At 39.1% G+C, this 25,999-nt stretch overlaps 2 protein-coding genes across 5 annotated transcripts in view; one reads left to right on the top strand and one right to left on the bottom strand.

Annotated features, from left to right (window-relative positions):
- PRCP (prolylcarboxypeptidase) overlaps positions 1-3,073 on the bottom strand; it is a 73,234-nt gene extending 70,161 nt beyond the window's left edge. The window contains exons 1-2 of one of the 4 annotated variants that reach the window (XM_082682891.1): positions 3,026-3,073; positions 1,792-1,974 (exon numbers count right to left, since the gene is read on the bottom strand). In XM_082682891.1, the coding sequence (XP_082539017.1) occupies positions 1,792-1,959 (168 nt within the window). In that variant the 5' untranslated portion in view covers positions 1,960-1,974; positions 3,026-3,073. Of the gene's footprint in view, positions 1-1,791; positions 1,975-2,539 lie in introns of all 4 variants that reach the window. The other 3 variants (XM_082682892.1, XM_082682893.1, XM_082682894.1) reach the window with 3 other exon arrangements.
- Positions 3,074-3,105: 32 nt separating this feature from the next.
- DDIAS (DNA damage induced apoptosis suppressor) lies at positions 3,106-23,771 on the top strand. Its single transcript, XM_082682890.1, has 5 exons — positions 3,106-3,214; positions 12,686-12,814; positions 18,682-18,843; positions 19,759-19,876; positions 20,978-23,771. The coding sequence occupies exons 2-5, from the start codon at positions 12,702-12,704 to the stop codon at positions 23,468-23,470; spliced, it is 2,886 nt and encodes a 961-aa protein (XP_082539016.1). The 5' UTR covers positions 3,106-3,214; positions 12,686-12,701; the 3' UTR covers positions 23,471-23,771.
- Positions 23,772-25,999: the final 2,228 nt, after the last annotated feature.

Below are 25,999 nucleotides of genomic sequence, written 5' to 3'. Positions count from 1 at the left end.
AGGCTCAAAGTGTTCAGGAAGAAAGGGGTTGCTAGAATACCCGAACTTGGCCTCCACTTGGGCCTTCACCCACCAACCCCCTGAGATAGCTCCCCCAAAGCCCTTAATTTTCCTCAGTAGAGTGTGTACTTTGCTGTTCCTTATTCAACCCTCTCATTTTACAAATGAAGAACAGTACCCTACAGATTTAATTTAAATAAGTTGTCTGAATAAAAGTCCTGTTTCAAAAATTAAAAAATAAAAGTCCCCTGTTTCCTGGTACCCCTACTGAAATAAAATGCTTTCTCTTCCTCATAAACTGTAATTTAAATTTCTGGGTTAAAAATAATTTCTTATAAGTTACAAATTCATACGATCCCTCTACCAAAATTCAAAATTTAGGGCCAAATTCTCTGCTGGGGACTTGTCATCTGTCCATTTAACCATTATCAAATCCCCAGATTAAGAAACTGGGTTCATTTTTTTAAAGATTTTATCTACTTGAGAGAGAAAGAGAGCAAGCATGCAAGCTGGAGAGAGCAAGAGCAGAGGAGGAGCGGGAGAGGAAAAAGATGACTCCTGCTAAGCAGGAGCCCTACCTGATCCTAGCACCTTAGGGATCATGACCAGTGCCTAGGGCGGACCCTGAACCTAGTGAGCCACCCAGGCACCCCAAGAAACTGGGTTCAGAGAAGTACTGTATCTTTCCCAAGGTCACAGAGCTAACAGAGCAGTATGCTGTTCTGTTCAACTCCAAAAGCCAAATCTCAGACTCTTAAATTCTTTCTAATCCACACATTTCCCTAAACTTTGCCTATCTTTACAGAGTCTCCCAGAAATAAAGAACCATAAGAGATCCTGTCATTTTACGCAGGATATACTTTTTTATCCAGGCTTGTCAGAGTGCATTATGCTTCAGCCAAGCATCAAGGCTCTTTTAAACTTCTAAACTCAAGCTTCAGAACCACAGAAACGCTAATCCCCACCCTCAAATCTTGACTCTCTTCTACTATTTCCTCTACAAGCATGGGCTACACATAAGTTCAGTCTTATGGAGCATAGGAATGGTTAAAAACTCTTAATCAAAGGGTTACAAAATCAACTTTGAGCTAAGCAAGAGATGACAGGCTTGCGTTTTAGGTTGAATACTAAATATTACCTAGTAAGATATTGGAAACGTGTATTTAGAGGCTGCTTAGGGACAAAGGATGACTGTCACCACGGAGTAGGAGACAGAGTTGGCATTAAATAATTTTAATTTGACGGGAGGTCAGGGGAATTTGAATTACGGCAGAATTTGAAGATTTTTCAGAATTTGAATTCTGAGAGCAGAAGAAGTTGAAATGACTATCATAGCCAATTACAGAAGAAAGTGTGGAACCAGGATTGATGTTACATTACTGGTAAAGGGAGGAGAGATTTTTTTTAAAAGGCATTTTTTTTTAAAGATTTTATTTATTTATTTGACAGACAGAGATCACAAGTAGGCAGAGAGAGAGAGAGAGAGAGAAGCAGGCTCCCTGCTGAGCAAAGAGCCCGATGCGGGGCTCGATCCCAGGACCCTGAGATCATGACCTGAGCTGAAGGCAGCGGTTTAACCCACTGAGCCACCCAGGTGCCCCCCGGGAGGAGAGATTTTAAACAGAACTGAAACTTAGTGTCACCCTCTGGGAGCTGTGAGCCAAAGATCGAACAAGTCCTAGGCATCAGGGATCCGAAAGTCCGGGTGGGCTACGGTGCCTAGGCTCGGGTCTATTACACCGGAGACGTCGAAACTTCGTCTACCCGCACGCCCACCCCGCTCCGCCTTACCTTCTGTTGGATGTAGTGAACCGAGTAATTCTTGGCAACAGTACGGCGGAATGTGGAACTGGCTGACCAGCGCAGGCTGCTGAGGGCCTTCATGGCCGGCGGTACGTGGAAGGCGGTCCCGGGCGTCAGGATAGCCAAGAGCAGGAGCAGGACGGTGGGACGCCCCATGCCTCAGGCTGGCGGCTGCAGTGCGGGTGGGAGCGAGACGGGTAGATGCAGCGGGCTAGAGCCAAACCCAACCACAGCTCCGCCCACCGCAGATAAGCTCCTCCCCGCTGTAACCCAAAGCCACTCACCCCGCGGCAACACCGCCCACACCTGGTCACCCAAACCTTACCGCCCCCGAACCCGAGGGCGCGGCAACTTTTCTTGTTCGTCTCGTGCAGGCCCCTATAGAGTCCAGCTTCATCGCGGTTACAGCCCAAGCCGACCTTTACCATCCTTGGACTTCCTCCTACCTGACCGCCAGAATCCCATCCTCTCCTAGAGCGCTCCACAGATCCACCTTTCCGGCTGTTCCCTGCCGGCCTCAATTCCATTGCCACACCCCTTGCCCTCCGCAAACCTATACGATAATAATAGTAGCTACCATGACAATTTCTTGAGCGTTCTCTAAGGTCACTATATCGCTAGGCATAACGGCACACACATCAACTTATCTAACTTAAGCATCAGTGTGTCGTGTATGATCGCCCCTCCCATTAACTGATGAGGAAACTGAGGCCCCAAGACAGGTGTAGAGACTTACACTGCGTCACTCCGCAGACCGCTCGGTCTGGCTCCTTGCACCCCACTTCCATTAAGTCAGTCAACCACCTCCTGTGGTACTCTGCTCATGGGTCACCCCAAACCTCCATGTTGTCCACATAACCCATCCCGTAACTGGAGGCGCCGGGGCCCACATAGCCCCGAGTCAAGGTACGTCCTGCTCCCTTCTTCCAGGATACGCCCCCTTTCTTCTCCCGGCTCGGGATAGCCCCATTCAGGTCCCGCTTCCTCACCCCCTTCCGTCTTCACCGCGCCACCAACCCCTTTACTCAGCTTCCACTCCTCCTTCCAGTCACCCCGCTGAGCCCCGACTGGAGGGGTGCTACCACCACCTCCTGGGATCCCTATACGACCCCCAAAACCAACTTTATAGACTACGCCACGACTCCACTAGTCAGAGAAGAACATTCGCCAAACCCTGTCTCTACCCACAGTTTGACGAAAATGGTCGTTCCCAAAAACTCACAGAACGCAGTGTTCAATCTCCACCCTTGGCGGCGCCTTCTTCTGATTGGCTGTGAGGAACCACTGCCAAAGCGTCACTTCCGGCGGAAAAGGACGCGGGAGATTCGATTGGAAGGCGCCTGGCTGGTCGCTAAGCCCTGGGGTCTGCACCACCGAGCGTTGCCCGGGCAGGTTGCGTCCTCTGCTTCAGGTGAGAAACTATGGGAACAGATTCTCGGGTCGCGCAAAGGGCGAGACTCCTAACGAGGTCCTCAGTGTCGTTATAAATGAAAATTAGAACATTCTATGTTATTTTTTTCAAGAGTTAGTCTTTTCTGTAAAAGGTTTCTGAGAGTAAAGAGAAAAAGGTCAGTCATTTAAATTTTAGGCACTGCTCTTGATAAGAGTTGAACTAGCGTTTACTCAACATTTACTAAGCCATCGAGCTAGATGTGGATGAGCGTCTGGAACCGGTAATACAAAGAGGGAAAGTACTACTCCTGATTTTGGGGTGCTCAGAATTAGAGATTTTGCGGGCTATGCCGAGTAATGCGTGCTGAAAAGGGGTTTCTTTCTTTCTTTTTTAAGATTTTACATATTTATTTGAGAGTGAGAGAGAGCACAAGAGTGGGGCGAAGGGCAGAGGGAGAAGCAGGCTTCCCGCCAAGGAGGGAGCCCAGTGCGGGACTCGATACCAGGACTCTTGGGATTCTGACCTGAGCCCAACGGAGACGCTTAACCGACTGAGCCACCCAGGTGCCGGAAAAGGGGTCTTTTCAAACTGCTTTGATCTAGAGGGAAAAGTGCTTATCAGTGTGCTCAAACCGGAAACTTAAGAGTTTTCCAGATTCCTTCCTTGTCTCGTGTTCGGTTCGTCCTTACCAGTCTCTGAATATCTCAAATGCATACAATTAACACCAAGACTGCTACATAGGTAGGCGTCTAGCCTCCCAGCGGCTCTTACTTCAATGATGTTATTTTCCAATCCAGTCTCCGCATTGCCAGGCTGTAAGAGAAGTCGCAGATCTGGTCAGGGCACCGCCCCCCCCCCCCCCCATTTAAAAGCTTTGTTGCCTCCTATTTGCCCTCAGGTTTAAGTCTAAGCCCTTCACATATTTTACAGGGCCTTTCTCATCTAGCTTTTGCCCACCTCTGAGCTTTGATTTTCACCACTCTAGCCCTAGGCTCCAGCCCTGTGGAAGGAATGTCTTTTTTCAATTTCTCAAATGCACCAACTCACCTCACCTCCAGACCTAACCCCATCCCCACCTTGGCCAAGGAGTAAAACTCCTTCCAACCTGTATTTTATTAAGTCAGGAAGCCTTTCCTGACCTTGCAAGACTGGGTCACAAAGTACCCAGTAGTTAGTCATTCTGCAGATAGTTTTAAGTGTCTTCCTTTGCCAAGAGTTACTAGGTACTGGTATTACAATGGTGAACAAGTTAGATTGCTCACCAAATACAACTTAAACCTTTGATGGTTCGAGTTAAGGATAATGGGAAACTGAGTTAGGCTGGTTTGGGATGGCCTTTCTGAGGTCTTAAAACACAAAATTCAGCCAAGTAAATTTGAAGATCTATTCAGCTTTATTAAATGATTCAGGTAGCATCTTAGTAGCAAGTAGAAGGGCGTTCTGGGAGGGTTGTACAAAATAGGTTTTTATGGGAAAGAGGGTAGGGCTAGAAAGTTATTAGCAAAAGAAAGGATTGTTCCAAGCAAGGTCACTCTCCCTGCTGGTGGGGGAGTCTTACCATGCTGATTACCTTTGTTAAGATGGAGGGAGCCCTTGTTGGCTTTGATCCGGAAAACCCTTAACTGACCAGTTAAGACTATTACTTCTGCGGAAAGGTTGAAAACTGCAATTAGGTTAGGTATTAAACATCGATTTGGGGACCCTGCCTAAATGGACTCAATTTTGGGTCTGTGGTTTTCTTTTTAACAGAGGAGTTGACTCTTAGAGTAAGGCCTAAAAGATGAAAATGATCCAGCCATGCACTAGAAGGAAGAACATTCCAGAATGAATAGGTTGTGCAAAGGCCCTAAGGTAGAAAAGAGCTTGGCACCTGAGTGTTGAGGAACTTAAGGAAAGACCGGTGCTGCTTGAAATGTGTTCAGAAAGGACAAGTGGTGAAATGGGCCTTGAGAGATGAGTGCCAACCAGATCATGCAGTTAAGAGGCTATTGCAGCAGCAGAAGTAATAGGTGATGGTGGTTTGAATTAAGGTGGTGACAGAATATATGGGGGGAAGTGGATGGTAGTTTTTAGATATGGATATAGATCCGAGGACATACAGATGGGTATAATGTGGGATTTGAGGGAAAAGGGAATGAAAGATGATTCCTAGGTAACTGACCTGACTTAACTGATTGGAGAGTAGTGCCATTTGCTGAGATGGAGAAAATTGTAAAAAAAGAATGTGGTGTCTGTCTGATCAGATTGGGACCTCCAGATGTGGGGCAATGATCAGTTGGAAATGGGTAGCACAGGCAGTGAAAGAATTCACCCAAGACAGCACAAAGGAAATAGTTTATTGAATATACCACAAACGAGTGGCAGGCAGGACAGCGAAGAAGAGACGTCCGCCACAAGAAAGTGGGGCTGTTATTTCAAGGAGGACGGTGAAGGAGGTATGGAGACATACAGAATTTTTTCTTTTTGGTACTTTGGTACTTTGGTAACTGTTCCTGGTTGTGAGTAGCCCATTGGTCTGTTAGGGACGATGGATATTTTGAGATAGGTCACCTGATAGGCTTGTCTGTATTCAGCCAGGTGGTCACTGGACCCTTTTGCCTTGCTGTACATACCTCTGCTCAAGCCTGTTGTCTAAAAGTGGTCTTTACAAAGAAGTTTAAGAGGAAACTAAGAATTCAAGTTTTTTACCTATGAAAACTTGAAATATCTATGAGAAGTCAAAATAGTTGGCTCTCCATAACTGTCCCCTGGGTGTGGAAGTCTGGAGCTTGCAGATATTGTACATACCTTTGTGTCACTTCCTTAGTAGTTACACATTGTCTTAGCCAACAGTTTATAAGTGTCTTGAACACAAGAGCCTGTGTTTTTTTGTTTGTAACTCTTTCCTCCTCCCCATCCCTAAAATAGTATTACATTTACCACAAATTCAATAGACAAACTGTTGTACTCACTAAGAATTTCTTGGGTGGTTCTTGGATTTTTTGTTATTGTTGTTAGGGTTTCTTTTGTTTTGTTTTAAATAGGCTCCACACCCAACATGAGGCTTGAACTCATGACCCTCAGATTAAGTGTCACATGCTCTACAGACTGAGCCACACAGCAGCCTCTTCTTGGGTAGTGGTTTTTTTTTTGTTTTTTTGTTTTTAAGATTTTATTTATTTATTTGTCAGAGAGAGAGAGCAAGAGCAAGAGAAGCAGGCTCCCCGCGGAGCAAGGAGCCTGATATGAGACCCAATCCCAGGACGCTGGGATCATGACCTGAGCGGAAGGCAGCTGCTTAACCAACTGAGCCACCCAGGCGTCCCTTGGGTAGTGTTTTTAAAGTATTTTTCACCAATATTTCTCCAAATAAAAGAGGTTTTATTTTTTGTTTGTTTAGTTTTCTGTCTTCTGCCTTCTCATCCCTTTCCAGAATTTTCATGTTAATGTCAGTAAATCATTTATCAAGGACTTGTTTTGACTACTTTTAGAAAAATTAGACAAGTATGCACCCTCAAGGGTGACCATTAGATAGTTTTAAGTGAATAACTTAAAATAGCTGAGGCCTCTTGGCCCTGTGTAATATGAAACAGGAGATCTGAAAGCAACAATGTGGACAGATTTTCTTGCCCAGCAAGAACAGTTTTGGGAGTATAGAGGCTGCCCCAAGATGAGGCACTCTGTCATGAAGATTATTTTGAGTTAAAAAGCAATCAAAACCCAGCAGATTCAAGAAGAGCCCTTTACTTCCCCCCATAACTGCCTAAAAAGAATGTAGATAGAGGACCTCATCCAAGATGAGAGCTATCTCCACATTATGATACATAATAAGGTATGGTAGAAAGGAGAAACCTAGCAAGGCCTGTTTGAGCAAAGTCCTCTCTTATTCCCATTGCTTCTGAGTGGCCCAGCAAACATTTGTTTGCCAAACATTGACCCTTTTTAATTTTTTTCTGAGGATTGCGGGCCTTCTCGAGGAAGTCCTGGACTCCTACCCACTTCTACTTAGTTCAGGGTGACATATGTACCTGATTTTGCCTGACCGTCTTTGGAATTTTCAGGATTGTGTGAATTCCTTCTGTACACATGCTGTTAAATTTGATTTTCTTGTTAATCTGTCTCATGTCATTTTGATTCTTACTGCAACTAAAATCACCTTGAAGAGGACGGGAATGTTCTCAACAATGTTAAATAATTAAATTTTTCTTAATGATCTAACATTTTAATAAGAATTATTCTAGGCTAGCCCAAAGGAGAAAAAATTATGTCACTGTATGTGCATATAGGGGCATGGTTTTGTTTTTGTTTTTAAGATTTTATTTATTTGAGAGAGAGCACAAGAGCAAGTGAGACTGAAAGAATGAGTGGGGGGAGGGGCAGAGGGAGCCGCAAACTCTCTGGGGAGCCTAGCACAGGACTGGATCCCAGGACCCTGGGATCATGACCTGAGCAGAAGGCAGACATTTAATCAACTGAACCACCCAAGTGCCGTGGTTTTTCATATGAAGGTGTCTTCTAGGAAATTGGTAGTGAAGGAGTTTAGATTAAAAGTCTCCAGATAATAGAGCAAAGATTTACAAAATAATCTGAAAGAGACTATAATACTCTCAAGCTTTATGACTTAACTGTAACCACATTAATCGCAAGTGTTGTTCACCATCAGACAGCCTCAAGCTAGGCCAGTGATTTTCAAGTGTGGGCAACATAAATATTATCTTGTGAGACGTGCAAATTCTCTGGCCCTCATCCCAGATTCACTGAATCAAACTCAAGTTGGGGCCCAGAAGTCCTTTTAGCAAGCCCTCCTGGTGATTTTGATGGATACTAAAGTTTGAGAACTACTTGGCTAGTATGAAAATGGATGGTGATTAATGAGTTTTGTATCTGGGCCCGCTGACAACCATCTCTAGTGAGAAAAGAACACATCAACTATATTAGCCTAATTCTCTTAAAATATTTGATTCACCTAATACCCCTTTTTCAAGCAACTTCCTCTTTCTAATTTGGTTTAACATATAGTTATACCCAAAAGAAAATGTGTGTTTAAGATGTGTCCCTTCCCTGTGACTGTAATTTTTCATGGTGAATTAATAAAGCATCTTTGGATATGGTTTAGATCCCCATATAGCTTGACTAGAAAGAAAGCATGTATTCTGTGTTAAATACTGGACCCCACGTATTTTAATAAATCTCAGTCAGTCTTCTTCATTCTTGGACATTCCTGGGAAATTTGGGACTTAAAAACAAAAGCTAACTGAGGTCCTAATTAGTTCCCATCAACCTATCCTAACACATATTTCCCCCTCCCCCCCATCTCAACCTCCTTGTTTCTACTTTTAAGTGTAAGAGATGAAGAGAGGACCCAAGACTTTCTTTGTATGTTATTTCTAAGTTCACTACCTAGTATTTTTATTATATTTATTCATTTTTTAAAGCATAAACATAATACATTTTCAAAATACTTTAAACCTATAAAGAAAATTAAAATCACTTTTAATCTGACAACTGAAAAATTGTTTCCAGAGAATGATTATGTATTTTCACAACTATTCTCTGTCCTCGAAGCTACGACTAGATTAGTCCCCTTATATTTTCTCATAACATTATGTATATTTCTTTTATAGAATTTGCCGTGTTATTAGTTAAAATTTTTGTGTGATTATTGTCCATTTTACCCATCACTTATCCCCCAGTACCTGGTATTTAGCAGCTGCACAATAAATAACTGATAAATTGAACTGGAATATGATTTTCTGGCTATGATAGAGCTGAAAGAAATTAAATGCTTCTTCACCATCCTTCCCAAGAAAATCAAGAATAAAAATAAATTGCAAGAGATACTATATATGAAATTGTTCCCAATTCCATTGTAAGATTTTCATAACTTTGGTATTTACTTGTTCCTGATGTTTCATTCAGTTCTCTATCAAACATGATTCTACAAGTCAAGCAGTAGAGTGAGAGATAAATTAGATGACAAGTGTCATAAAGGAAACACTGTAAAAACAGCAAAAAGCTGCCTGAAAGGATTTTACTGGATTTTTGTCTACTGGAAAATTAATGAGAAGTCTTTTTGCCATTTTCTGGGGCTTACCAGGTGAAACACAAATAGTAAAAATAGTTGACTGACCTTTTTCATTTTAGTTCTCAAATTTGCCTTTAAGTTGTAAATACTGTAGTTTTTTTAGACATACTTATTTGACCCGCTAGAGGGCAATAGACCCTTAAATAAAGACAGTTTACCCAACTTAAAAACACAGCAGTTAGTGCTTGCACAATTAATTTAGAAATTAATCCCAAATATTTCTGCCTGTGTTTTCATTTGTTGTTGAGCTGCCTGCCCAATTAGACAGTAAGCATCTTATTTTGCATTGTTTCTTCTATAACATTTAGCACAGTATCCTAGTTATCTTTAAGGTCTAATCCATTTCCTAAAGTTTTAGTTTGATAACAGTTGTGTCAAGAATATGATTTGATATAAGTTCCCCATATATTTCTAGTACAAAATAAAACTATTTTAGAGCCCTAAAGAAGATAGTCTCTGCTCATTATATGACTACAACTAAGGGGGAAAGTAGAAATAAGGATATAATGCAAATGTTTAAAAGAAGTTTTAAATACGCTACTGTTATATCAAACTACTCTGTGCCTGCTAATGTGTATATATACAAATATAAGATTATTTTGTGATTTGGTAAAATTGGATTTATATTTAATGGTGTATGGTAAAACCAGCTTAGGAAGAAGTAGGCTGAAAATCAGGAAGGAAGTTAACAGCTGTAGTTCAGATCAACAGTTTTTAAGCTTGGCCCTGGGGATATAATGAGATGGTAATTCTAAGATCTTACTCTGTTCCAGAAGAAAACATTAAACAGATAAGTTTATTGGGATGTGATAAGTGGCAAATTTAGAAATGGGGTCCTTTACCTGGGAAAGCTTCCTGGAGAAAAAGGCCCTTAAGAAGACTTCTTAAAGAAGAATAAGCATTAGCCAGGAAAGTGAAAGAACATTTTAGACAGAGGAGAAAGGGAAAGAAGCAAAGACAGAGAAATGTAAAACGTATTGTAGTAGGGGAGTGTTCAGGGTTAGGGAAGAGAACAAGGGTTACAACTCATATTATTTTTTTGTGCTCTCTTTAGCATAAATTACTAACCCTTAAATAACAAGAGAGAGCCAAGGAAAGAGGTGTTAGCGAGAATAAACCAAATGGAAATGACTAGACAAAACAAATGTCAGACCTCTTTGTTAATAGAGAAAGACTTTTTAAAGGGGGCTTTAAATAAAAAGGGAAAGAAATCTATTGTGTTTCATATACCTGCTCCTATAAAATTTTTTCTTAAATTGTAAAATTCTGCTTATAGTTTTTTATTCAGTGTATATGGATTAAGAACATACTTTGTGGGTGCCTGGGGTTGCTCAGTTGGTTAAGCAACTGCCTTCGGCTCTAGTCATGATCCCGGAGTCCCAGAATCGAGTCCCACATTGGGCTCCAGCTCCATGGGGAGTCTGCTTCTCCCTCTGACATCCTCCCCTATCATACTCGCTCTCTCTCTTTCTCTCTCTCTCTCTCTAAAATAAATAAATAAATAATCTTTTAAAAAAAAAAGTACTTTGAGCTAAGCCCTGGGGTATATAGTAGAACACAAGATAGACCACATCCCTTTCTTCGAGGAACTTTGAGACTAGTAGGGGTAGAACAAACAAAAATAAGGTGATATATGCAATTTCATTGTTAGATATATCACAAGCAGGATTAGTACTATGAAGGAATAAAATGGGTGATGTCATAAAATTTTAAGAAGAAAGGTGTGTCTACTTGAGATAAAGTGGAGCTCTCTGAGGGGTTACATTGGAGTTACAGATTGAAGGATGAGAATGAGCCAACTGCTTGAAGAATACTCTAGGCAAAGAGAAAAGTACAAAAACCTGAGGAGTGAAATTGGTGTGTCTGAGGAGCAGAAAGAATGCTAGCAAGGATTGAAGTGCAGAGATTAAGCAGGAGAAGGTTACAGGGTGAGGTAAGGAGGCAAGGCTAGATGACCAAGAACCTCATAGGCTATTGTAAGGAACTGAGGGTTCATTCTAAATAGCACAATTTTAAGAAGGTTGACATTTTTCAGGTAGGGAGCTTTGCCCTACTTTATCTCCCAAAGCTCATAAGTAGCTGTACCACCATGTTACACCCTTCCACAAACTGGATTTTAGAGGAGATGTAGAGAGAAGATGCCTTTGCTGACCTACATTCCATCATTTGTTGTGTTGGAAAGGAATTTGAGGTTAGGAGCACTAATGCAGTATTTTGTGACCTTCCTGTCTTCCCCTTGTATTCCATTCCCCTACTCCACTTTGTCCTTAGAGATTGCCATGTGACTTAGATGACAACCAAATCTGGGATTACATGTCTTCTTGTGGTAGAACCTTACTAGTCATGTATCCTGAGGGTTCCAAAACAAAGATGACAACAAAGAACAAAGAGTTAGGATTATATTTTTTATTTTTTCTATGTTCCCTTTAATAACATAGGTCAGTGGTTTATAGAAATCCCTTTATGTTTCATCTTTACAAGTTTTCATCTTACTGCCTTAGGTGGTAAGATTTTATTTTCACAGAAATGTTTTGCTTGATGGAATTGGTATCATTTTAGATTTCCCTTCCATAGTCACCACATTTCTACATTTATGGTCATCCTTAGGAAAAATGATAACTAAGAGTCTATTATGATTTTGAAACTAATTTCCTTTTGTCTGATTTTGCTAATGGCAGTCACAGAAACAGTTCCACTCATTTTCAGAAATTGAAACCTTTTCCATATGTTTACAAATGAAAAATTTATGATAAATTTCTATCTTAAACATGTACAGAAGCTTTAATTTCAAAAATTTATATCATGCTATAAATAAGCTAATATTTTTAAAATTTTGGTAAACCAACATTGATTTTTTAAAAAGAGAACATTATTATTCTACTTCTGAGTGTTTTATAAAAGGATCTTAAATCTCTCTTTTGACTATGTAACATTTTTATTTGTCTGTTTGCAGAATCAGAATTGTCTTTTTTTTTCTTTAAGCTGTATAAAAATATATACACTGAAATCTAGTAAAGGGATTTTTTTTTTTCAGCCTAAAAGCACCATTACCCAAATTAGGTTCTTTAAAAGAATCATAAAAGCTTATTTAAGTTCCTTCCAGTTAACAGAATAAACAAGTTTTTAAAGCTCTTCTAAAGTTGTGAAAAGGATTAAATCATATCATTCCTGAATTACAGGGATGCAGCATTTATTTAAAAACAGAAAATTTGTTCGAGCTACTCTATTTTAAATCGTATTTTCTTGCTACTAACACTTTTAATTAGGCAGAAAAATAAAATGAGTTTTTCAATATCTTGACACATACCACAAAAGACACCTATTTGAATGCTTTACAGTGGAGACTAAGTTGTTTTCCTAAGAAGTGAATTATGTACATACAATGAAAGATTTTCCATTCATCCCATGACTATTTTGTTTTGCAGACTGCAGTGAGAACATATGAATAGAGGAAGAAAATTTCTTCTGGCCTCAGTTCTTGCTCTCCAGAATTCCAGTTTTATATATCCTTCATGTCAGAAGTGCTTCTCTCGGATAATCCTGGTCTCCAAAAGGTAAAAGTAAAGTCTGTAAGCATGAGAGAGGAAATACGTGTGTACACTGTAGATTTCCTACAGCTGAACAGCAAATAAGGATTAAATTCACCATACCATACATCATCCCAAGAATGGAAAGGAGACTAACTGTGCTGGAGTGTTTGGGGAAAGGACTTGTTGAACCAGGACTACAGGCGAGAAGGGCACACGTGATCTGTTGTGGGAGCCAGGGCATTGGCCTTCAGGCTGGACAGAGGGACAGCAGTAGGGAGAGTTGCCACATTCAAATCTCTCTGAGGCGAGGTAGAGTGCTTAGTAGATGTTTCTGTCTCTATCTTTTCTGCCCTCAAGCCCTGAACAAGACTCTGGCTATTCTTCCTTCATCTTGTGCTGACTCTGAAAGGAGTCTCTAAGTCTCCTTGTAAGTTGTGGTTCCACACAGACCTAGTGGTATCTGATCACCTCCCGGTCCCAGGCCTGGCTCATGGACCTGTACAGAAAGAACCATGGGCAGAAGAGGCACCAAGCTGGGAAGCCCAGCTCAAGTGTGTACCTTAGGAGACCCAGCTTTTCCCAGAGAGGGAAGATAACCCAGAGTCCAGGGACAAAGGATCACTGTTACAGCCACTCATTACTGAAGTGGAATCACAGGTGTTCTCAGAAAAACTCACCACCAGCACCTCTACATTTGAAGCTACTTCTGAAGTTGAGGGCACTTTAGAGCAGCAACAGAGAAATTCCAAACTGGAGAGACTGAGGCAGTCCCTTGCCCAGTGGAAACATTGCAGGCAGGTGATTGTCACCCATAAGAAAACTCCTGCAGGGAAGGAAGACCATAAGTGTAGTGAATGTGGTGAAGTTTTCATTTATAATTCATGCCTTAAAAGCCACCAGAGAATTCATTCTAGAAAAAAACCCTTTAAGTGTAGCACTGTGGGAAAACCTTTAACCAGAGCTCAAACCTTGTTGAGTATCAGAGTATTCATACAGTTGAGAAAAACCCTACAAATGTCATGAGTATAGAAAGTCCTTTAGGTGGAGTGCTCATCTTATTCAGCATCAGAGGATTCATTGAGAAGAGAAGCCCTCTGAGTATAATGACACTGGGAAGACTCAGTCAGAGTTCATATCTAGGTCAGCATCTGAGAATGCACAGTGGAGAGAAACCTTTTATATGTAAAGACTGTGGGAAAGCCTACAGATGGAGTTCAGCTCTCCTTAGACATCAGAAAATTCATTCCAGAGAAGAACCTACCCAATGTGCTGAAGGTGAAAACACCTCCAGACAGAACTGTACTTTTGTTTAGTAAGTTGTAGAACTAGATTATATTAAAGTTATAAATTATTTTTTTAAAAAATCACCATATACCAGGACAGATTCTCTTGGGTTGGTTCTTTAAATCCAGAATAGAATTATCTGGTAATCATCTAGGGCAGGGTGGTGGTGGGGGTGTTCAGGTTACCTCCAAGCCTTTGCTAAGTACCTGCTTTAGAGAAGACAAATCCACTTCTGGGATATCCCTGGAATGGTGTAGGGTTTGTTTGTTTGTTTGTTTATTATTTTTTATTTTCACTTCATACCCAGATTTTTTTTTTTGTTTAATAAATAAATTCCTTCAGAAAAGGGACTATTAGAGAAATCTCTGTACCTTTCAACAGCTTGACACACAATACTTTATTTGTGGTCCTGAGGACGCCTGGGTGGCTCAGTCAGTTATTTGTGGTCCTTGAGATGCAGGCCAGTTATACCTGAGAGTCTAAGGTTCTTTGATTTTTAAAGTATAAGTCAGGATTAGGGTTGGAGTTCCTTAAGAATACTTTCTTTCTGGGGCTCAGTGGCTCAGTCAGGTAAGCATCTGCCTTCGATTCAGGTCATGATCTCATAGTCCTGGGATGGAGCCCTGCAGTGAGCTCCATTCTCAACAGGGATTTTGCTTGTCCCTCTGCCTCTCCCCGAGCTTGTGCTCACATGTGTGCTCTCTTTCTCCCTTCTCTCTCTCTCTCTTAAATAAATAAATAAATAAAAAGAATACTTGGGGTACCTCAGTGGCTCAGTAGGTTAAGTGTCCAACTCTTGGTTTCAGCTCAGGTCATGCATGGAGTCTGCTTGACATTCTCTCTCTCCTTCTGCTCCTCCCCCCCACTTGCATAAATATATATATATATATATATATTTTTTTTTTTTTAAGAATATTTTACTTTCTGCCTAGAGGAGAGAATATATAGTAAGTATTTGGTAGTAAGTAAGTAAAAATACTGTGCCAGCAATATTCTTAAATAGTCAAGTTAGCATTTAATGGGCAAGGATTAGCAATTCCAGCCCCTATCTAGACTAAGAGAAGAGATCCTTCTAGTAGTTATTGCTGTTCTTTTATTGAGCCATTCTCTCAAGCATTCATTTGTAAACTCAGAAACACCCTATTTGTGTTAGTCATCACTAAATCCTCAACATCTAGCCCAAAGGTCTAGTTCATTGAAAATACCCAGAAGGGGCGTCTGGGTGGCTCAGTGGGTTAAACCTCTGCCTCCGGCTCAGGTCATGGTTTCAGGGTCCTGGGATCGAGCCCCACATCTATTCTCTGCTCAGCAGGGAGCCTGCTACCCCTCCCCCCACCCCCACCTCTCTGCCTACTTCTGATCTCTCTCTCTTTGTCAAATAAATAAATAAATAAGAAAATACTTGTTAAGTGAATGAATAAATGACATTATGATAGTGTTTATAAGTATACTTACTGCAGGGATGCCTGGGTGGCTCAGTTTGTTATGTTATGTTAAGCAGCTGCTTTTGGCTCAGGTTGGGATCCTACGGTCCTGGGATTGAGTCCCACATCCGGCTCCTGGCTCAGCAGAAGCTTGCTATTCCCTCCCACTCTGCCTGCTGCTCTCCCTGCTTTGTACTCTCCCTCTCTGTTAAGTGAATAAATAAAACCTTAAAAAGATTATTTAAAAAAGTATACTTATTGCAATATATCATGATGATTAAAAAGTATAATTCTCTGGAGCCAGACTCCCAACCCTGTCTCTTGAATTATCTGGACTTTCAAAATGGGGAGGGTAATATTTGTGTCATGGGGTTTATATAAGACCCAATGAGTAAATATCACAAAATGCTTAGAACATTATGTGATACATAATCAGTAGTCAATACATGTGAAATATTTTTTTAAATTGTCTTGTTTGCTTTTTACCAAGTTATTTCTTATCAAGATAACCTGCAACAAAAATATATGTTGAACAATATTGCCATTATTGCCTCTTTGGTCTGATAATAACAATAGATAACATTAATAAATGTTGACCATTTGCTAAGCACTATGCTGGGAGCTTTATAAGCTTATCTTTTAATACAACAGCCTTGTGAGTGATGCTATTAATGCCAGCCTTCAAAGGAGAAAATTAAAGCTTAGAAAAGTTAAGTAACATGCCCCAAATCACACAGCTAGCTAGTTAGTGGCAGAAACATATTCAACCCTAAACAATTTGGCAGCTGTCTACATTACCTAATCACTATATTACCTTCAGATTGATAGTGGAATTTGTATCCAGAATGACATCACTGCCCCCTCTTTCCCAGAGCTTAAGAAGCCCTGGGTAAGGGAGTTCTGACTGAACTATTTAGGTATACAACAGATTGAACAAAGAAGGAAATATGAGGATCCAGCAGTAGTTATTAAGTCAGACACTAAAGAAATTTACAAACTATAAAACAATGCCCTTCTCTTTTTTTTTTTTTTTTTTAAAGATTTTATTTATTTGACAGAGAGAGAGAAATCACAAGTAGGCAGAGAGGCAGGCAGAGAGAGAGAGGGGAGAAAGCAGGTTCCTCGATCCCAGAACCCTGGGATCACGACCTGAGCCGAAGGCAGAGGCTTTAACCCACTGAGCCACCCAGGCGCCCCAACAATGCCCTTCTCTTGATGCTAATATTTTTATTTTGGAGCACAGTTATTTTTCATAATTTTTTTTTTTTTTTTTTGGTTAGCCACTCAATGGATCTATTATTTGAGTAGTTAATAAATATTTTTTTAGATTTCTCAATTTTAATTTCTTATTTTCATTAATATCTCATATTCAGTTAAAAATATGGGTAGATATTAGACACATAGAAGCTTCTGGCGTTCTCAGTTTTTTAAGAATATAAAGGGGCCTGGGTACCTGGGTGGCTCAGTTGGTTAAGTGACTGCCTTCGGCTCAGGTCATGATCCTGGAGTCCCAGGCTCCCTGCCCCTCCCTGAGACCGAAAAATTTGAAGACTGCTGTTCCGTTAACAAATGATGTTTTTGGAAAATGTGCCTCTAGAAGGTAAATCAGGGGACTGTTTTGAATGTGTTATCTCTACCTTTGCTTCTCAAAAGGTGGTCTGAGAACAGCTGTATCAGCTGTTCTGTTCTGTTATATGGAGGCTTATTTGAAAAGCAGAATCTTGGGCCTTGTCCCAAACTTAATGAATCAGAATCTTTATTTTAACAAAATAAACAAGGTATTTACAAATGGAGCAATTGAGGTGAATTTTATGACCCAAATCTAAGGATTTCAGTTTCTAGCGTGTAGTTTTTCCTTCAGTGATGTCTTTGATAACTGTAAGACCTGTAAGGCTAATGATGGACTATCTTGCAAGCAGAAGACCAATGATAGTCTAACAGAAACTAGGCTTTTAGTATTAATGCATATACACACTAAATTACATACACTTTAATATATTTATATTATCATTATAGTATTTAACATAATAAATATGTACAATCCAAGAGGAATAAAGCTGGATTAAAATAAGTAAGTGTCAGTATGGCTAATGGATTAGAGGTTTTTAAATCTTAATATGCATAGAAATTTCCTGGGCTGCTTAAAAACATTTGTAAACTGCAAAAATGCTGATGCATATTTTTCTAAGATTTGCCGAGAGGTTTACATTAGACCTGAATGTATTATTAATACGTAAGAGTAAGGATAAATGAATGGATTGGCATGCAGCCATTTTCAGTGTAGCAAAAGCAAAAAAAAATAATTAGCACAGATCTAGTGATGGTGAATCAGTAACTTAAACAAAGGACTAACTTTTGTTCAAAATAGTCACCTTGTGAGCTATGGATTTTAGGCTCCCCCTGGTGGCTTTCTGGCAGTAATTATACAACTTTTATACAACAATTATACAACTATCTCTAACATTATTTTCTATTTGCATTTTGCCTTTCATTTTTAAGCCAGATCATTAGGGTCATGAAGGGAGAATAAAATCCTAGGATTAACCATTACCATAAGATATATTAAATGTACTTCAATATTTATTAAATGTTTCAAGATTATTCATCATTCTCATAACAGATATTATTCTCTTAAAAGATAGACATTAAACATCAGGTCTTCTGTTGGTGTGGTCCTCATTTCATTGTTTACTTTGTCCACCCCCCTCAATTCCATAATATGCCTCAATTTGTTAATTGTAATTTAGCTCCCTAATATCTTTCTACCTCTCCTTTCCTTTCCTAACCCTCTCTCTTGTTCTTCCTCACTCTCCTTCTTTTCTGTCTCTCCTTCTCTCATGCACATAGGTTTTATTTTTCCTTTTTTTAAGTAAGCTTCACGCCCATTGTGGGGCTCAAACTCACTACCCTGAGACCTAGTGTTGCATGCTCTACCAACTGAGCCAGCTAGGCACTCCTTCAGTTTTCTATCAATTTGGTGCTACTTAATGTCAGAAAAGTAGTTCTCATGAATAGAGAAATTGAAAAGATCCTGATCTGAAATCACTTAAGAATATGAGTTATAGAAGTACATTTGTACACAAAATATTATTTTTAATCTTTACTTTTCCAGATTTGCTTTCCATAGTTTAAAAAAAAAAATAGTGAACATCTGTACTTTTTTTTTTTCCTCCACTCTTCCAGGTCTCATTGTCCAAAATGTGGCTCTACTGGTAAAGCTGAAAATGCCAATTATAGATACAAACTTTCCTTAAAAGTCGCAGAATCTAACAAATTATTTGGCATTACTGTATTTGGAAGCTGCTTAGATGCATTTTTTGGTCTTACAGCCACTGGTTTGCACAGGTAAGACTATTTAAAGTACTTTTTTTTCCTTAGCTACTCTTTTAGTGTATCAGTAGAATTTGAAGATACATGTTTTTAAGGTAATAAGCATTTAGTTGAAAGATAATCACTTGACCTCAGATTATCGGTTCCTTTAAAAGATGATCAAATAAAGAGAAAGGTATTTATTTCCTCATTACATATTATGACAATGTTAAGCTAGGCTCCTTTTTTTCAGGGAAATTTAGCTGTCGTAAAAATATTAGTCTACAATACTCTAATCCATATTAGAGGAATATAAGATAAGAAAGTAAAATTGTTTCAAACTAAAGGATTATCCAGACTGAGGTTAGCATTCAAGTAGCTAAATTCCATTCCTTAAAATGGAAGAAGACGTTGAGGGAATATTTGCATACCAGAGGTTGAAAATTTGTCATTTCTTTCATTTGCACTGCAACGTCATCTGCATAGTTTGACCTATTGAGGTGTCCTGAGATGTAAGAATGATTCAAGCGATTAAAGCTTTTTCTTCCCTTCCATCTCCTACTCTCTAGAATACTCTCTTACTTGCCAGAAGATAATCTCTGTCCATTTCCTTGTAGTTGAGAACAAACTGGATTATCAAAAGAAGAAAGAATTCCCTCTGCTTTGAGGGCTAGAGATCCCACTACTACACCTACTGCCGCTTTTCAAATAAATGCTGGGCTTGATTCCTAGGAAGGGATCCACTTTATACACGCTTGATCATTTTTTACTTTCTAAGCTATGGGAAACTAGAGGGAGCAAAATGCCTACCTTTTAAAGTCTTTTTTTTTTTTTTCCTATATGTTACTCACAAGGTTTATGCTGCATTTTCAAACTAATTGTATTTTTTTTATGGCAAGTTAAAAGTTCAAAGCTTTTGTCTTCACATTTTTAATTTTCTTTCCAATCAAGGTACATTCAGGATCCTAATGAAATTTCAGAAACACTGGACAATGATGCAATTCGGAACCTATTAACTAAAGCAGTTGAAATTTGCTTTGTTGGACAAAGCTTTATTTTTGGAGTGACGGTAATTGAGACTAGCTTTCTTTTTAGTATTCTGTTAACATTTTCACTGTAATAAAATAATTTGAATTTTCTGAATAGTCTTTAGGAGTCATACATGTAAGGGTCTGTAGAAGCACTTTAAACTGTAAAAATAGGCTAACCACGATCTGTTAAAACACCATGTGTGATAGCTTCCTCTTTCAAGTCAGAAGAGGCCAGTTCAGATGCTTTCAGAGCTTTAAAAATGTAAATTAATTTTAAAGGCAGAATAGTTAGATATTTTGTTTTGATATTTGGTGTTTATTTCACTCTCCAAAATTTGTTTAAATTCTGTAGTAAAACTTAACTCTTTATTGGTTTGATTCTATCATTTGTAAAAGGAGGAGAGAACTAACATGGAAAAGAAAGTTTCTGAGTATTTGTTACTCTAAGAATAGGTGGGAAGAATGGTCTTAAATAATTACAAAAGTGATTGTAGAAGTTATAAGAATATACTGACTCTGTAGGAATAATCGTTTTCTGTCTCATCTATGCTAAAGGGAAATAATAGAGATTTTGCCCACGCTTGAATCCAGGTTTCAAAAGAGGGAATAGATCATTCCACAGCTAAACATTGAGAAAAAATAAAAGTTAACAGTGAAATCAGGAGCCATTGAGCTTTTTGTTGTTGTTGTTAAAATCGTAGATGGCTTTTGTTCTTTTCTTCTTTTTAATGAGTGAGAACTTTTCCCTAAACATTTAAAGTTTCTGGAGTCTAATGAGAAATATAATAGTAGGTACTATTGAGCAACTACTGTTTCCTTGGCACTGCAGTTTTCCTTGTGTTACTGATAAAATAATAGTCCTGCATATTTATCCTTATTTTATACATGAGAGAACTAACGTTCAGAGAGGTTAAATAATTTGTCTAAAGCCCCAACAGTAGTAAATGTTAGAACCAGTCTCTTTACTCCAAGGTTTATTTCTATTACTTTATGCTACTCTGCCTAAAACACTATAGGAATTGAAATTATGGGGTAGAAGTTATAACTGTGTCTATTTTAATCTGTTAAGTCTCTGTTTCACTTTTGAGTCAAAAGAAGAGATTTTTGTTCTCATTTAAATTCATTTACTACTTTCACAGAATTTTGGAAACCGAGATGGACAAGGTTCAGATTCTAATAACTTCTTAAAGCAATGCTCTAACCACAGGAGAGAAGTTAAAGCGTTAGTAGCTTGCCAGATTGTTCTACCAGACCCAGGTGTTGCCAGCTTCACTGTCATTGACTACTTCCATCAGCTTTTGCAGATTTCTGATTTCAGGAAACTTGATGGTGGCACCCAGGCATCAAGTAGCCACTTACTTGCTTCAGAACACACGAATAGTGATCTCAGCAACATCTGTGACCCTGACAGCAGTTCTTGTTTTTTCAAGTCCCATAGCAGAGGTAATTTTTCAAGATTCTGGCAGACATCACTTGAGCTCACTTCTACTCTTTCATACCTAACAAATGATGATTTTTCAGCTTCAGAACAAAGCAAGGCCATTGGTACTCTTCACCAGAACAGAAAGTACATCTATTTTACAGAGGCCACTGCTTCCAATAATAGCTGCCATGATACCTTTCAGGGTTCTTGGAGCCTTGTTTCATACATGGATAAAAAGAGTACAGTACAGAAGTTGGATGAAGAGCTTGGCTTACAAGCTTATCAGCCCACCACAGTCCATAGCAGTCATGAAATCAGAGTTACTCACCCTAATATTTTCCCTTTGAAAATGCAAGAGCCCCTTGAGTCAGGTAATAAAAAATCCTTCCACAGTGCAGTGGAAATTAAAAATAGGTATTCCCCACGTGAGCCCACATGTCACCAGTACCATGATTTAGATAATCCCAGTAGCCTTCAGGAGAGATCTACATGTTGTCCACCTTCATCACTCAGACTTGAAGAGGTAACTGGTGGTTTCCAGGACTCTGACGCTGAGATTTGGGATGATCTGCCATTCTCTGAAAGCCTGAATGAGTTTCTGGCAGTTATTGAAAGTGAAATTGCTATAACCCAGACAGATGCCTATAGTAGGAAATGTCTTCTAGATAATGACATTGATAGATTACATGCAGACCACAGCAGGTTATCTGTGACTTCCCAGACAACTACTGGAACCGTCCATATACCACCTATAGCTTTAAGATCATCACAAGCAGTCATCGAAGCAAGCTGTAGCAAAGATAACTTCCTTTCCAAACGTGAAGCAAATCCAAGTCCTAGTGTTCAGGAGTCACAGTCAAATAACACAACAGAAGCTGTCTCTATAAGTAGTAATGGAAGTGATATTTCTGAATATTTTCCACCAAATTCTTGTCAGTCAGCTCTGTTTCCGTCTTCAGAAGGTTTAGAAACAGCAAGTACTCTTAAGTCTACCAGAATTCCACCGCATAGGGCTGAAATTTCACTTCACTGCTGTACTTCAGAGAGTGACCATTCTTATCTCAGTAGCAAATATTTCAAAAGCTGTGGAGAAAAATCATTTGAAATGACTGAAAAGTTGGTAACTTTGTGTTCAAGGAGATATAATATTTCTGACTTTTGCAATTTAGAAAATGAACAACATTATAGGTGGCCAAAGAACCAAGGCGACAGTTTTACAATCTGCAGAAAGCTTACATATCCTTTAGAAGCACTTTGCAGTAGTCCCAAAAGTACAAGTACACTGAAAGAAATGCCTTGTGGACATATCAACAATAACTTAACACAGAACTATTCTACTGGTCACGAAGGTAGTAGCTACGATGCTTCTGCTGATCTCTTTGATGATAGTGCTAAAGAAACGGACATTACAACAGAAATTACTAAAAAGTCACAGGACATTTTGTTACAGTGGGGAAAATCTTTGGCAGAAAGTCATCATACAGAATCAGATTTCTCACTGAGATCACTTCATGAGAATTCCAGCCAATTTTCACAAAAGTTAACTTTGCAAAGCATATCTGCCTCTGTGTGTCCAAGAACATGTTCTTCTCCACCTCATTTTCAGGCAGATTCAGAATATGATTTTGGAGATAGTCAAGACTTTGTTCCATGTTCACAGTCAACTCCAGTCGCAGGATTCCACCAAACAAGAGCTCATGGGATAAAAGGAGCTTTCAAAAATTTACTTGTCTTTTATTCGGATCTTGATGTTAACTATAAAAAAAGAAGGATTTCCTCTGAAAATGATGCACACCAAGCCACCCGTAGGTGTCGAAACAATGTAAAGACGCCCAGCCAGAAATTCAGAAGCCCTATTAGATCTGGTACTACACAACCAGAGGTTTTCAATATTGATGAGTGTCCTGAAACTGATAATGAATGGGTCCCTCCTACCATAAAAAAAGTATTTCCTAGAGAGATGTTTGAATTCCAAGCCATGGGTCTAAGGAAATGCTCTGCTGCTTGTGATTCTACTGATCAAGAAGAATTACTGAGAAAGAAACTGAAATGTGTCAAACGAAGAACAAGTTCAGGTTGGCTTTCTAAAGAGTCAGTTTGGGGACTTGATTCTTGTTCAGAAGTCCAGTGTTGCTTTCCATTTTCAGAAAATTGCCCACCTGCTGTGCCTGAGAATAAAAACAGTTGGTCTCCAGAATTATTTTCATAGAAAGTCAACCTGGAGCCAGCTGCTAAGCTTTTAAAGGTAAGTCTGTTTGGAAATTTTTGCCTGCTGCAGTATGGAAAGCAGTCTTGAATTTTGAAAACTTAAACAGAAGCAAATAGAAAATAGGTTTTTTTGTGCTTTTTAAAATGTAAAGCCATTGTTTTATCCAGACTACACTCGTTCAAATACTTAGGCACTTTATCTTATTGTTGATTGTCCTTTAGTGATATTGTTAATTTTGCTTGTTAAAAGTATTTGTTAAGATCACATGTACATTCAGAAATAAAGCTTTTACAAACCAAAATTTAAAGTCATAATTGTTCTCCCCAGCTCAGAAAATGACTGCTATGTATTAGGGCCAACTATAGTGCTGTGTTTGTGATACAAAGCTACGAGATCAGTAATCCCCAAAAATTTTAGTCTCCTGGGTAAGACAGACGTAGACAATTTCAGTACAATGCAGTAAATGCAATGATAGAGATTTTTTAAATGGTACTAAAACATTTATGTTGCTAGGGAGCATGGTAGAGAATCAATTAACTAAGCAACATATATGGGTGGGGATAAGATCAATAAAAACTTACTGTTTAGAGTTAAATGTGAAACAGTCATTTTTTAAATTTTTTTTTATTTTTTATTTATTTTTTTTAAAGGATTTTATTTATTTATTTGACAAAGAGAGATCACAAGTAGACAGAGAGGCAGGCAGAGAGAGAGAGGGAAGCAGGCTCCCTGCTGAGCAGAGAGCCGGATACGGGACTCGATCTCAGGACCCTTAGATCATGACCTGAGCCAAAGGCAGCGGCTTAACCCACTGAGCCACCCAGGCACCCAACAGTCTTGTTTTATTTGGTAAATATTTATTGAATGGTTACTGCATGTTAGGCACTGGGCTAGGTGCTAGGAACTCGAAAATGAAAGCCAAGCCCATTCCTTCAAGAAACTCAGGGTCTATTAGTGTAAACAAACAATTAGTAAACATCTGGTAAGTTCTGTGAAAGGAGATAAGCTTGAAGGGCTTAGAGGAGCAAAAATGAGTAGTTTCTAGACTCTCCTTAGCAGCTGTACCCTGTGAACTCTTTAACCTATGTAAAATATGAAATCTTATATGTCTCTTTGCCATTTTTGCCGTTTGCCACAGCAGCTGTTCAGTATTCCTAGAGTACTCTCCTTGCCTCATGCATCATGGAGAAGATTGAGATCACTGGTTATTCCCTCAGCTACCCACACCCATAGCTACCCACTGGTCTGTACTCATCCACAGCTTCTTTAATCCCAGAAAGTGATGCACACCTTCTGTATAGTGCTAATCTTTCTTTTTGAGCTGTTGATTATTATACCCATCTTTGCTTTCTTAGTACTGAATTTTTGGCTCTCTCCTCCCTCTCTAACTTTTTATTTTGAGAATTTACAAACACAGAAAAGTTGGAAGAATAGTGGAATGATACAACATCTATACCTACAACTTAGACTGAATCATTTTTAACGTTTTGTCTTTTGTGTATGTGTGTATTTGCTTTTACTGTTTCTGTATAGATATATAGTTGGTTTTGATGAACTGTTTGAAGATAAGCTGCAGATAAGACATTTCACTCCCAAATACTTAAACCTGAGTTTCCTTAAAGACTTTTTCTTCCACATAATTACAGTATCATTATCATAACAAAGAAAAATAACAATAATTATCCAGTATCATCTAGTATTCGGCCCATTTTCAAATTTTTCTACTTGCCCTAGATTGTCTTATAATTGATGATGTTTAACCAGGATTTAAGTTTCATCTATGATGTTTCATTATGTTTCTAGGGTGTTTTTTTTCCTAGAACTTCACCTTTTATTTTTCACCATATTGACTTTTTTGAAGAAATCAAACCATTGTTTTATAGCATGTCCCACTTCTTAGATTTGTGTGTTTTCTTCTTTATAGTGTTAGTACCTTGTCTCTGTCCTCCAGTATTTCCTATAAGCAAAGCTTGAAAACTTAATTAGTTTCTGGGTTTGGGCAGAGATAGTCCCTGAGTTGTTGTGTACTTCATACTGAACCATGTTAGGACACGGGGTTACTGTCTATAAGTGATACTAAATTAGATTGTTTGATTCCTTTGTTGCCTACCAGATCTCATATTGTACAAATACTTTTTTTTATTCAGTTGCGCTCATTCTTTTTGATACTCTATATACTCCTTGCTACATCCCTGATAGCTACTCTTGTTCATAGCCAGTCTCCTTTAAAAAATAGCCACTGTCAACTTCAACCTGCTGCAATCTGTCTTTTCCACCTCCAGTGGCTTTAGTGTCAATGGTTTTCTAACCCTGAAATCCAGTGGATTTGTCATTTCTAACGTTATTTGATCTCTGCACTTCTTCCTTTTCTAAGTCACTATTCCCATGGTTTCTGCTTTTGCCTAGTTTCTGCTCCTCTTTGTTCAGGGCTGCCTACAGGGCAGATATTTTTTTGCAAGGCCTTTGTCTATATAACAATATGATTTTAAAATGGATTACAGAATTCATGGGCCCACATAAGTAGAGTGT

This window comes from Mustela nivalis, assembly GCF_964662115.1.
Source record: "Mustela nivalis genome assembly, chromosome: 9".
Classification (NCBI taxonomy): domain Eukaryota; kingdom Metazoa; phylum Chordata; class Mammalia; order Carnivora; family Mustelidae; genus Mustela; species Mustela nivalis.
This window is presented reverse-complemented; position numbering and strand designations above follow the sequence as displayed.